The sequence below is a fragment of the Camelus ferus genome, chromosome 6 (genome assembly GCF_009834535.1).
Source record: "Camelus ferus isolate YT-003-E chromosome 6, BCGSAC_Cfer_1.0, whole genome shotgun sequence".
Classification (NCBI taxonomy): Eukaryota; Metazoa; Chordata; class Mammalia; order Artiodactyla; family Camelidae; genus Camelus; species Camelus ferus.
The window spans coordinates 56,918,678-56,932,171 of record NC_045701.1 but is presented as its reverse complement, the minus strand read 5'-3'; the positions used below and the strand labels follow the sequence as shown (position 1 = coordinate 56,932,171).

General features: G+C 31.7%; 1 protein-coding gene across 2 annotated transcripts in view; it reads left to right on the top strand.

The window, feature by feature from the left end:
- The window catches only part of EXOC5 (exocyst complex component 5), a 49,860-nt gene extending 36,725 nt beyond the window's left edge, over positions 1–13,135 (top strand). The window contains exons 14-19 of one of the 2 annotated variants that reach the window (XR_004320722.1): positions 2,357–2,477; positions 3,673–3,759; positions 6,377–6,485; positions 6,680–6,895; positions 7,550–12,214; positions 12,913–13,135. Coding sequence is in view for 1 of the 2 variants with exons in the window: in XM_032482094.1 (XP_032337985.1) it covers positions 2,357–2,477; positions 3,673–3,759; positions 6,377–6,485; positions 6,680–6,895; positions 7,550–7,738 (722 nt within the window). In the remaining variant the exon portion in view is untranslated. Of the gene's footprint in view, positions 1–2,356; positions 2,478–3,672; positions 3,760–6,376; positions 6,486–6,679; positions 6,896–7,549 lie in introns of both variants that reach the window. The other variant, XM_032482094.1, reaches the window with a different exon arrangement.
- Positions 13,136–13,494: the final 359 nt, after the last annotated feature.

The window sequence follows — 13,494 nt, the reverse complement described above, 5'->3', positions numbered from 1 at the left end:
AAGGACAGTAAATACCATATGAGATTGTTCATATGTGGAATCAGAAAGAAAGAAAGAAAGAAAAAGACAAATGAACATAAATACAAAACAGAAACAGACTCATAGACATAGAATACAAACTTGTGGTTGCCAGGGGGAGGGGGTGGGAAAGTACAGACTGGAAGTTCGAAATTTGTAGATGCTGACAGGCATATGCAGAATAGATAAACAAGACTATACTGTATAGCACAGGGAAATATATACAAGATCTTGTGGTAGCTCACAGTGAAAAAGAATGTGGCAGTGAATGTATGTATGTTCACGTATAACTGAAAAATTGTGCTCTACACTGGAAATTGACACAACATTGTAAACTGACTGTAACTCAATAAAAAAGAGAAAAGAAAGGATGGTAAGAGAAGGCCTCTGAGGAGACATGAACGAGAGAGCTGAATGAAGTGAAGGAATAAACAGAATATTTGGAGAAAGAATGTTTTAAGTAGAGAGAAGAGCATGTAGGTTCTTGGAAGTAGGAATCTTACCTGTCTTAATTGCCATTATAGTCTAGCACCTAGGAAGCACATAGAAGATGCTCAAAAAGTTTGACTATACGTAACATCATTCCATACATTTTCTAACATTGATGCAAACTTACCCATAACTTAGTAACATTGTGGTTTATTCTTAGACACATTTTTTCACCTAGTTGCTCTCATGATGTAGATAAGCGTTTGTAGCCTGCTTCCCCACCGCCTTACAGAAGATACTTGACATCAAGTATTTAACATTTGTCATTTGCAAATAATCCACTATGGTCATTTGTACTGGGATAATAATATCCATCTCAAAGATGTGAAGATTAAAGAAGAAGATAAAAAATAACATGAATTTGAATCCATATGTTATGAGGGATTTGTTCTTTAGCTAGTGTGGAAGCTTAGCTTCTTCATTTTAATAGCAGTATTCACAATTTGGAAGGGTTTAGGAAATTTTCTGGTAGGATGAGAATGTCCTGTATACTTGTAAGTGTTTTCCATGCAGCTATTCAGTTAGTACTTACTGCTGTTGTTTCTAATGATTGTATAAAATTCTGTCATGCTTATATATTAGAGAGTTCACCATTCCCCATTATTAGACATCTTGAATCTTTTCAGCAATTTAGTGATATAAATAATGCTACAGTGAATATTGTAGAGCTTAAAGTGTTTTTCTTATTTTGAATTATTTTCTTTGGATAAAATTCTGAAAGTGGAATTATCAGATTAAAGTGTGTTATAAATTTTGAAAATTTCTATACGTATAAACTGTTTCCCTGAAGGGTGTTTTCCCACTGATTTACACTGCTACTGGCATGTGTGATTGTACTAGTTTTTCTGCACATCACTTAATATTCTTTAAAAACTTTAGTAATTTAGTAGTTAAAAACATTCGTAACTGTTGCCTTTTCATGTCTTTAATTAATATAGCAAGGATTAGTATTTTCTACGTGTGTATTGACTTTATTTTTTTCTCTTGTAAGTTTGTGTTGGAGCCTTTAATTTTCTTACCAATTGATGATTTTGTCGTTTGTGGGAAAATAAAACACCTTTGTTTTCCATTTTTAAAACTTTGAAAAAATCACCATCCTGTGAAGAGCTCTACGTATTAAACTTTTATTTTCTCGTTTTCTGTGACTATTTTTTCTAGCCCTTCATGCCCTTTAATGTTAGCTAGAAACATAAACGTCTGGTTGGTAGGGACCTTAGAGTTTAATCTCTTACAAAAAAAGAGGAAACTGAACTCTGGAGAGGTCAGCTGTCTGTTTTGGGGTCAGGATGTAGAGTGACCTAAATACAATGCTGAAAATCAGGAATTTATTCTGTTAACAGTAAAGAGACTTTGAATATTTTTGAGGAAACAGTGGAGAATGTGGTGAATGAAATATGTTAAGTTTACATTATTATGGCAACAATATATAACATAAAAGATAGGGATATTTGAACTAGGATGCTAATAAGAAAATTATTTTAACTGTTATCAGAGATAATAAGGCCTAGTGATAAGAAAAAATAGTAGAAGTGTATTCATGGCTTATGTGAATCATTGGGCATAAGAAGGTGGGAAAGGGAAGGAGAAGGTATAGTCCAAGGTGATTCATTTATTGATTTTTGTTTGTTTGTTTATTGAGACTTGAGTAGGTGGTGAAAATTGGGCGTAAAAACTTTGGATGAATTTTATTAAATTATTAGCAAGCTTAATTTTACTCTTTGTCTATAAAGATAATTGATACAACAGTTAATTTTTTCATGTTACATACATAAAACCACATTCTGTTTTCTGTTGCTAAGATGAATTTCTTCAAGTATGATTCTAACATATACGTGCCTTCCAACTTTAGGAATTCCTTCTTCGGATTCTAGGAATGCAAATCTCTATTTTTTGGATGTTGTGCACCAGGCCAATACTATTTTTCATCTTTTTGACAAGCAGTTTAATGATCACCTTATGCCGCTAATAAGGTTTGTCAAATTGTCTGATTTTTATTGGTATTTTAATGATTATTATAGTTTACATATCTTTTTGTTAAATTTTTAAAGTAATACATGTTCATTAAAATGTCGAACAGGACAGGAGGATGTGAAATAAAAAGCCAAAAAAAATCCTTTTCCTTCTTCCTTGCCTTCCTATTTTCTTTTCCTACTATAGTATTAATTTTGGTTTATTTGAAAAGATTGAATGTGTCAGAAGTCTAAATCTGATATGAAAGAGGACCTCTAGCTTTTACCCACTTGTTATAATAAAGAGAGGTACAACAAACATTTTATAAGATCGTAGGATGGATTTTGATGAGGCATTAAGTAAGGTTTGGTTTATATCTTCCTATCAATTTATGTGAACTTTTAAAGCATGTGAGGATTAAATAAGGTAGTTTATGTGAATATGCTTTATAAAATTGTATGTGTAGTACTATTATTAAGAGGGAAAATATTCACATAAAAGATAAAATTCTAGACATTTTGTTGTAAACATTGGTATGCCAAGAAATTATTAGTCTAGAAACAGTCTAAAAGATGAAGATCTCTAGTGATCCCTGAATCACATTTTGAATTTTACTTTTTAAAATAAACTCTAATGCCACACATAAAGAATTCACATTCCTGTTGGGGTTGCATATTTCTTAATATTTTGGGTATTTTTTGACATTTAGGTAACATTCAGAAGGCATATTTGACTACCAGGTTTTTTTGGTTGTTTTGTTTTGTTTTTTAATGTAGGAAAGCTAAATACAACTGGATTGGGTATTAGTCTCCAAATTTTAATTAGTGTAACTTACTACATTCTCAAGACTCTGAGTTTTCTTACTATTATACAGAAATTTAGTTACATTTAATAAAAAGGAAACCAAGTAATTCCAGAATTTCAAAATCACATGTTTATATTCTAAAGGGATATCTCCTCAGAGATGAACGTAGTAAGTCTAAATCTTCCTCTTCCTTCTCTTTTAACTGGTTTATTTTTCCTAGCATGACTAGTGTAATGAATTGGGCATAGTAAATACTAAATAGTTACTTTACTATTTATGTGCTTCTTGGATTTGTGAGCAAATTAATCTGTGTGTATGTATATATGAGAATACACATATGCATATGAAAAACTTTTAGAATTCTAAGATGACTGACGTGATTTTTTTTTTCCCCTTTAAACACTCAATAGCTCTTCTCCTAAGTTATCTGAATGCCTTCAGAAGAAAAAAGAAATAATTGAGCAAATGGAGATGAAATTGGATACTGGCATTGATAGGCAAGTTGTTAGTTTTACTATTTCTCTTGCATTTTTTTAAATTGTAGAAACACCATTATAGCAACATGAAAATAATTTTCAGAGAAGAAAAAAGTATTTTAATTCCACCATCCTGCTATAAGGCTCAATTTTATTTTTACATACTGCTTTCATCCTTACTAGAGTATTATTTTTATTGGATCCCAGGTTTATTACTTTCAGAAATCAGTATGTTTAGATTTATGTTTAAACCAGATTCCATTTAAAATCTTTTTTTGTAAATGCCCCCTACACACATACACACACACACACACACACACACAGATTTGTTCATTCTCTCTCTCTCTCTCTCTTCTCCCCCAAACTCCTTAAAAATGGTATGTAACATGGAGGACTTTATTTTCACTTAGAATTGTCAGTCTTTTATCTGAAATGCTTTAAAAAATAGACTAATTTTCTAAAAATAACTTAAAAAATTTTTTGTAATGTTCAGTGTAGTTAATTACCTGTTTATAATGTAGGGCATTGGGTCTCCATCTTTTGAGATGATGGTAGGCTAGGCATCTATTTATTGATGATGATAATAGTTACTATTTATTAAGCATTTGCTATGTGTCTGTACATACAGGATCTTTACCTGTATTATTTCATTTATTAAGTAGTAAATACTATTTCCATGTTACAGATGAGGAAATGGAGGCTTAAAGAAATGAGATAGTTTCCTCAAGATCACACAGTTAATAATGGTGGAGTTGAGACTCAAATTACAAAGCCCATGCTACTAGATTTTGGACATACCTTTTTTATTTATGTAATTCTCTTTTCTATTCAAGAAAGCATATTCAAATGCAAGTTAGTTACAGAGCTGTTGTAAGGATAACCTGGAATCCATTCTAAATTCTGAAAAAGTAAATAATTTTTACATTACACATAGTAACAAACTTGCAACTCACCTCCCAGTTATTTTCTTGCTAAAATTAAGAACTACCATAGAGTATGTGATAATATGAGAAAGAAAAATAAAATTGAAGAATCAAACTGGAAAAAATAAGAAAGTTATAGAATTAATTACTGAGACTGGGCTTATTGAAGATTTATAAACTTAGAAGAATCTGAAAAACTGGTTTCTCCCTTTTTTAGTCAGGACCACATAAGATTATACATAGTCAGAACTTTGTTTAATATAATTTGAACGTGTGCCTTATAATCATCACTTCAAGAAGTATGTATTTAATCCCTAAGCTAAATACCTCTTGTTAATTAAATTGTGTATTCTTTCTTTGCCTCAGAATACCTGAAAATCATATTTGGGAGGTGGGGAGGTTGGATACATTAAATTTTTGAAAGTATAGAAAATATGTATTTCCTAGTTGTCTTCTCAATATATAGATAATTTCTTTTCATCATTTCATGTAAGTCTTAGTCTCAGTCTTTGCATTAGCTGTCTTATTGAAGGTACAGTGGTCTGTGGTGGTCTCTTGAGTCCGAACTTCTAATTCTCTTTTACCTGTGTACTGTGGGGCCAAGAGGTGAGGTCAGCATTTACCTGCATCCCTCCTGATATCTTCAGACCAGTGTCCATGTACTATTAGGCCAGAACCCCTTTGCCTTTGAAACTCACATCATCTTCCCTTTGTTATTGCTACTGTCACTCAGTCATTTATGTAAGTCCCCTACATTTATCTGGGCATCTGGCTTATCATTTTTCTTTTAAACTTGTTTTAGTGTATTCCCACTTCCAAGTGTGTGACCCATTCATTTTCTTTATCATCTTCACCTTCGCTACCTACTCCTGTTTCCTGTTAGACCTTGATATCATTGGTAACAAAAGCCTTGCGCCTGAATATCACATTCAGTGCCTGCAACCTCCTTTTCTTCCAACTCCATATACCTGTTTTCTGACCTGAGCAGGAAATCTAGCCCTTAGTGTCTTTGTCTTCTGCCACTCTATTATCCTTTTCCCAGCTTTATTTTATTCATTGTTGTGCTTAGATTGCTTGGTCCATCTTTAACTACTCCCTCAAGATTATCCTAGAATTCATTTCCCTTAACTATAACTATCTCACAGGCCCTAAACTCTGGGTCAGCGGAAACTCTTTTATTCCCGTAACCGGATGGCTGATGGCTGTTGGAGAGTATCACATAACTCACATATTGTTGGTGCTGTTGCAAACCCATGCTCCCATTTCTCAGCTGGGTCTTCAGTACCACGTGTTCAGCCTCCTGCTTGTCCTTAGACTGTGAAACTCATGTTCTTCCAAACTTTGGCCGTTCTTCTTAAACTCTTTATTTTACCCTCTTCCTGAATGTTCTCCAAATATAGTTGTTAAGGAAATAAATTAGTGACAGGCTTCTAAGATCTTTAAGATTTCCTCAAATAAAATAATGGGCAAATTAATCTTTGCCCTGCATTTTGAGCAGGAAGCTGATAAAACTAAGAGCTCTTTGATATCAAGACCTTTAAAAGAAGTACCTCAGAATTTACTTCATTTAAAATCTAAAGTAAAACAATAGTAAAACAGTTTTATGATGCCATGAAATTAAACAATTTAAATTTAATTTAGTATAAATAATATAAATAAAAGTAAATATAAAGTAAATTAAGGCAATCAAATATGTGGTATTCTCAATTCTGTAGGACATTAAATTGCATGATTGGACAAATGAAGCATATCTTGGCTGCAGAACAAAAGAAAACAGATTTTAAGCCAGAAGATGAAAACAATGTTTTGATTCAGTATACTAATGTGAGTAAAATGATTCAATATGCTAGTAAGAATATTTGCTTTAATACTTCTGTTAACATTTTCTTTGATGTGTCTTACTATGCTCCAAATTTTTTTCTTTTACACTTAGAAATTAAATGAGAAACTATATGTATTTTCTCCTTAGCTAAGTTGATACACATTTCTATGTAATAAGTATAGAAAAAATTTTACAGGCCTGTGTTAAAGTCTGTGCTTATGTAAGAAAACAAGTGGAGAAGATTAAAAATTCCATGGATGGGAAGAATGTGGACACAGTTTTGATGGAACTTGGAGTACGTTTTCATCGACTTATTTATGAGCATCTTCAACAATATTCCTATAGTTGTATGGGTGGCATGTTAGCAATTTGTGATGTAGCTGAATATAGGAAGTGTGCCAAAGACTTCAAGGTATGTATTCACAAATATCATACTTGTAAATAGGCTCAAGAACATAAGTCAGATCATTAAAAATGTGTATGAATTATAATCATTAGTAAAAAGTTTATAACTTTTGTAATCATTGTAGTGAGACAGCTCTAACGTTTCCTAACTGAAAATGTGTTGTTCCAATCATATTTTCAGTATTAACATGATTTTGCTGTGAACTTTATCTTAGACAAGCCCATATTTCAGTTCCATGGTCAAAATGACCTTATTAACATCCATAACTAATGTTGTATATATCACATACTAGGAAAATAGGTTCTTTCTTCTTGTATATCTCTCTGAAATTAGTTTCCCTTAAGGTTTAAATTATTTAAGAAAACTGCTAAATTAATGATAAATAGTTCTAGTCCACAAAAGTATAAATGATTATTACTATTGAAGATTATTGGTGTAATATGAATCTTTTCAAAAAGCTTATAGCATGTTCACGTAACATCTGAAGTATTTTGAGTTTTAACACTTCTGGAGCTTTTAAAAATTCTAATATATTGAACTGTCTAACATTAGTAAGTCCTGACTAACAGTATATAAGTGAGAAGAATTTACAAACTGATTGTAAAACTAGAAATTATTTTGTTTCAATGTTATTTGTTTCCCTCTCTTATCTCAATTCAGATTCCACTGGTATTACAGCTTTTTGATACTCTGCATGCACTTTGCAATCTTCTGGTAGTTGCCCCAGATAATTTAAAGCAAGTCTGCTCAGGAGAACAACTTGCTAATCTGGACAAGAACATTCTTCACTCCTTCGTACAACTTCGTGCTGACTATAGATCTGCCCGCCTTGCTCGACATTTCAGCTGAGGTTGAATTTAAAGGGAAATGTGTTGTACTTCAGCAGGCCTTTGTTGATAGAAAGCACAGGAGGTTTCTTATGACACAACCAACATTTTATGGAAAAATGACTGTTTGGAAAAACAGCAGCCATACTTGCCCTTGAGATTTTATTTGAAATATGGACAATACTAACCATATTTTGCTTTTTTCCCTTAAGTTGAATTTTAATTCCCTTTTTGAACTTACAAATTTCAGATTCTGTTAAACTACATGTTATTGTCTTAATCCTGGAAAATGTTGGTGTTAGACGGCAAATGAGATCCTTACCAGTGTTCCAGTATGTCTTTAATATATTCCACTGAAAAATTTCAGCATCCTATTTTGCACTAATAATGGGTAAAATACAGCAAAACTGCATTTATTATTTATCATTTTTAATGACCTTTTCAGCACTGGTAATTGTTAACCAAGTTATTTTAGGTTTTCCTGAAGAACTTTTTACCTCTTTCAGAAGGTTAACAATTGGGCATAATTTCTGTAGTTGATTGAATTTTTTCTGAGGTACAACAATACTACTATTCCAAGAAAAATGTTATAAACAAAACTAAAATGATGAAATGTTTTATGTAGCTATTAGTGGTGGATCAGAGTACATCTGCTTTCTGGGTAAAGAAAACTTAAGAAAGTTTACAATTTCTTATTTGGTAAACAGATTTTAAGCCAATGCTAACAAGAAATTAATAAAACTACCTTATTTTATATATCACTTAAGATAAGGTGAAGGGCCTTTAAAGGACCATATTTATTCGTTATTTTACTGTTATAAGGGAAGTAAAAAAGTGAAGTATAGTCTAAATGGTGCATATGAGAAGTATTGACAATGTTTAGCAACAACGCAGTGCTTTAAGATTTCTACCCTTGTGCTAAACTGTAATAAGATGGGATGGCTAAACATGCAGGAAATCTATTTTCAGAGGAATTGGAAGTTGATAGCACGATATATTCTAAGTCTTGAGATGAGTTTTGTAAGTAATAGTTGCTTTTTAAATCTATAGTTTCTGTCATTGCCTTTTTCAAGGCATTTCTGAAGCGATTCCTGCTGAATATAGTTAATTGAATTGGCTTAATATGGTGACATAATAAATCACTTATAAAATTTTAAACATCAGTTGGAAATTTAGAAAGGCCTATACTCTAAGAACTATAAACTTGCTCTGCGAGAATATGTTCTTAGCTATATGTAGTGTTTCAGCTTCTGTTGTGTTCATAGCCTTCCAGGAACAGATAAACTTTAATGTTCAACTCATTCTTGGCTTTTTTCCCCTTTATACATGTAGACTTTTTGGCCTAATTTTGGAAAACTACTTTTAAGAATGCGTTCATCAACTTTACCAAAACTTCCAGGTCCAGAACTAGCTACTATTTAAGTTACTATTGACTGGATTTTCTTCATTTTCTGTTTAGCCCAGTGTTATCAAGGTAAGCAAGAGAAATGAAGTATGCCAACTTTTATCAAAGCATTTTAGGAAATTGTGGCAGCTTTAGAAGGCTGTCTAGTTTTCTATTCCTTAGCCAAAGGAGAGCCAGAACAGGTTTTGGATGCTAGAGAAAGTCATATGCTTGTACTATTGCCATTTTAGAAAGCTCTGATGTGAATTCAAATTATACCTCTGTTACTTAAAGCCAACAATTTTAAAGCAGTAGTTTTATTGGCGACTTGAACTCTTTGTACACAGTGTCAATTTGTAAAAAAAAAAAAAAAAGGGAAAAAAATCAAATAAAATGTGAGAGAACATTTTAAGACTTCCAAATCAGAGAAGAGCTTCAATTATTTTGTTTGGATTAATTTTTAAAATGTAAAGCATATACTTGTTGCTTAGATATTTTGTTAATTATTATTTCCATGTTTGAATTCTGTGCAATATTTTCCATTATGTCCATTGACAGGACAATAACAAAGAAAACTCCTAAGTGAATACTTAATTTAGAAGTGTTAACATTAATGCTCAATAAACAAATTCCCTGCAATTGTTTTTTTTTTATTTCACTCCATTTTTACATTTTTAAGGACGTCCATACTGAATTTTATAAATTATTTATATTTATATTTTTAAGATGATTTTTATTTGTCATAGCATAGGTCTTCTCACTTACCTTTTTAACAGAAAAATACTGACTATATAACCAAAATTAGGAACAGATTGTCTTTCTCTAAGGACAAAAAAATTGTTGTATAAAGCAATATGCATTCTTTGTATTTGATTTTTTTTAAGTATTTTTCATATTACTGGACACTACACAATTTTGCCCAAAATATATGGCTCAAAAGAGATGATCAGTAAGTAAAATGTTTTTCATATGCACATGGTAAAATTTTAGGTAGTGAAATTGGAACTTTGTATATTAATAACTTTAGTCAACATTTGAATAAAGAGAATCTACAATTTTCCATAGTTCCCACATGAGCTCACATGCAATATTTAGATAATGTTTTGAAGTTGAAAATGTGCTCTGAAACACTGCATTTTTAGAAAATGCAGAAACACTCAAAAAACTTGAGTGTATTGTGTTTTCACAAAATGGTACAGAAAGTGAAATACAGAACACAAGTTTAAGAAGGAAGTCTAACTTCTGTAAGTAATGATATTGAAAATGACAGTTAACCAAAATAAATGAATAGTTCTTATGAAGAATTATTAAATAATGACTGGGATGCATCTTTAGACAGTTGACTATCTGACTATTCCAAGACAGTTATTAGCCTCACTTTGAGTATCACCATGGTTGCAATCCCTAGCAGCTACTTTCTTGTTTTAAAAAGAGCTTCTAGGTAGGTTGATTTATTATATATTTTAGACATCCACTTTCCCCTTTGACTTTAAATATTTCACTCTCTGAATATCTGGCTTGCAGTAAAATAATTTAATTATCATCCAGTAGATGGATTCGAAGTGGAGAACTTACTGCTTTCTTAAAATGCCTTTTCCTCATCAGTGATGGTGAATGTTTACATGTATCTAGATAAAGAGATTTTTGTTCCTGAAATGCCACAAAACCCCTTAAGACATGTTTGACCACATGTGAAAGTAAGCAAGGTTCATCTGGTACATAATTTGTTAGTGACTTTAAAAACTCACTTATGGGAGTTTAACTTTTTTTTTTTAATGCAAAAATGTTTTATGTATTACCCATATATTGCCCCTTGACTCAGAAATGTGAAATGTTTTCTAGAAGCATAGTGATTTCTCCTGATTTGTTATGGAGAATTTGACATATGACGCCTTCTGTGCTTTCATCCAATTAGTTTAACTATATTCAGTTCCTGTAGTATTTCTTTCTGCTTGAGAAAGTATGTCCTGAAATACATTGTGTACTTTGGAGGAAAAGAACAGTCCATATTGTTACTATAAATAATTCTACATAAAGTGAAAAAGGCATTTAAAATTTTTTGATGCATAATAAAGATAATTACAGCTACATTTATTGACTTAAGTCCCATGCACTGTGCTAAGTCCTTTGCATACTTTATCTCACTTGATTTCAAAGCAGCCCTAGGAGTAGAGTACTATTATCTGCATTTGACAGATGGAGATACCCAGCGCACAAAAAGTTTAAGTAGATCTGCTCAAGGTCTACAGCTAAGTAAAAGACTCAGATTGAAACCTAAATCTTTCTCACTCATCATGTTCTGTACGCTGTTCTCCTTATGTAACATTAAACAGGTCCTTGAGTTTGATAGGCTCATTAGTTTTGCTTAATCTAATGTCTTCTCTTTGGTTCTCTTTGTAGTGTTTAGATTATGAAGTTGATAGCCAAGGCTAATATCTAATTTACTATTGGACTTTTAAAAAATGTGTCCAGTATGATCTTACTTTTAAAATTTGGTTTTTAAACTTTTATAAGTGGTCATGAAATTTTAATTGAATGTTAAGTTTGTACTTAATAGAAATCTTTCCATCAAAAAGTTCTTTAGTGAGTGTTATTTTGCATAATCATAATACTGTTTCTCAGTAATAATTTTTGCAACAGAAAGAATCCAGGTATTTTGTAACATGGGAGAGAATGAAAACTCTACCTTGAAAGATATAAGGAAATCAGTATTTCTACCTTCAAAAACAGACCATTTTAATGTCATAAGTTTGCCAATTCTGTTGATTATTTAGTGCATTGGTAGTTTTTAAATGGCTAATGCTGGAATGAAAAACAGAAAAGTATACTCAGTGTTTAGCAATAGGTATCATTTTCATTTAATTAAAAATTGCATATTTAATCTTTTAAAAATTGCCTTAGCTTCTTAACTTTTATTCTTACCACTGATCAGTCTTTCTCTTTCCAAATTTAGGAGAGAAACAACCCTCAAATGTATATAGGAGAGAAACTTGACACATTAGAGAGCAAGAATTTTAATTGGTGATTTGGAGCAGCTAGATTGATAACCCTGGGCTTAACAAGATTGATATTTTAAAACTAGGCCCTGTATACTTTAACATCGTTACTTGGGAGGTAACACTAAACTTCAGTTCTTGTGACTAATAATACTTTTGAAGGGAGGGACAAGTGATTAACTATACTAGCTCATTTTCTAAGTGGTTTAGAAGTTTGCAGTCTGCTTCACCATACAAAGCCAATTTAAATATGAATATATCACAATCATACTCCATACAGCAAACAGCCTCAGAGAAAAGTCATTTATTCAGAAGACATAAATTTGCTCTAGACAGCAGTGGTGCATTACAAATATATAATTATTTGCACTAATATTTGAGCAGGTGGAATGGATTAGAACATGGTCAACATTATGCTGCTGATAACATGTATTTTTCTATATTAATATGTACTGTGCAACATGTATTAAAATTGTCAATAATTCATTTTAGCCAAGATTACTAATATTTATATTACTGTGTTGAAGAGACAGTATCTAGCTGAGCCACTTTTAAAGTCTGAAACTGGAATTAAGTTTACTTTCAAAAACCACTTAAATTACTTTATAATCACTGGAAGGTCAATAAAATATAGAATTATCAGTGACTGGTGATTTAATAGGAAGAAGTATGGAGGGTTAAGAATAGGGGTACCTTTAAGAATAGGAGTAAGAATGTGGAATAAGTATATTAAGTTTAATTTATGGCTCAGATGAGTGACTTCCTTTTGTTTTCAACATTGGCAGTCTTAAATGAAGGAAAATGTCTTTCTTCCAGAGTATCTTCATATTAATAAACTAAGTCTGAAGACTGGATGGAACCAGCTCCAAGGAATTAATCTCCAATGGTGGACTTTCAGATTTTTTAGATTAAACTTTGAGAGGTAGGAAGCCTTCTTGATGCCCCTGTAATCATTAATAGTGCCTTTGAATGGGGTCATCCCTTTTTACCTGTCTATTATTTTAATCTTTATACTGTGAGTAAATTTGGTTTCTTTGAACTCTGGCATCTTGTTGTGACATTCTGTCAAACCTGCAGCTTTTTTGGTATAGAGAATATTATCCAAATAGAATCTGAACAATGCTGAACTAAACAGAACGGTGAAACTACCTCTAAGTATATTGTTTGCAAATGCTGTACCCTGTTTAGGGGATTCACATGAAATTGTGTGAAAATACTTTATAAGGAGTAATACTAGTGCTTCTATATTAGAATTCTTCAGTAGAATGTATTTTCAGTTTTTGCCACAAGGGGGAGAAGTTATTTTTATAGTAATACTTATATTTTTGTTTGATAAAAAATAGAACTCACATAGCTCCTCTCTATTAAACAGCACCTGTGAACACGTCACTATCCTAA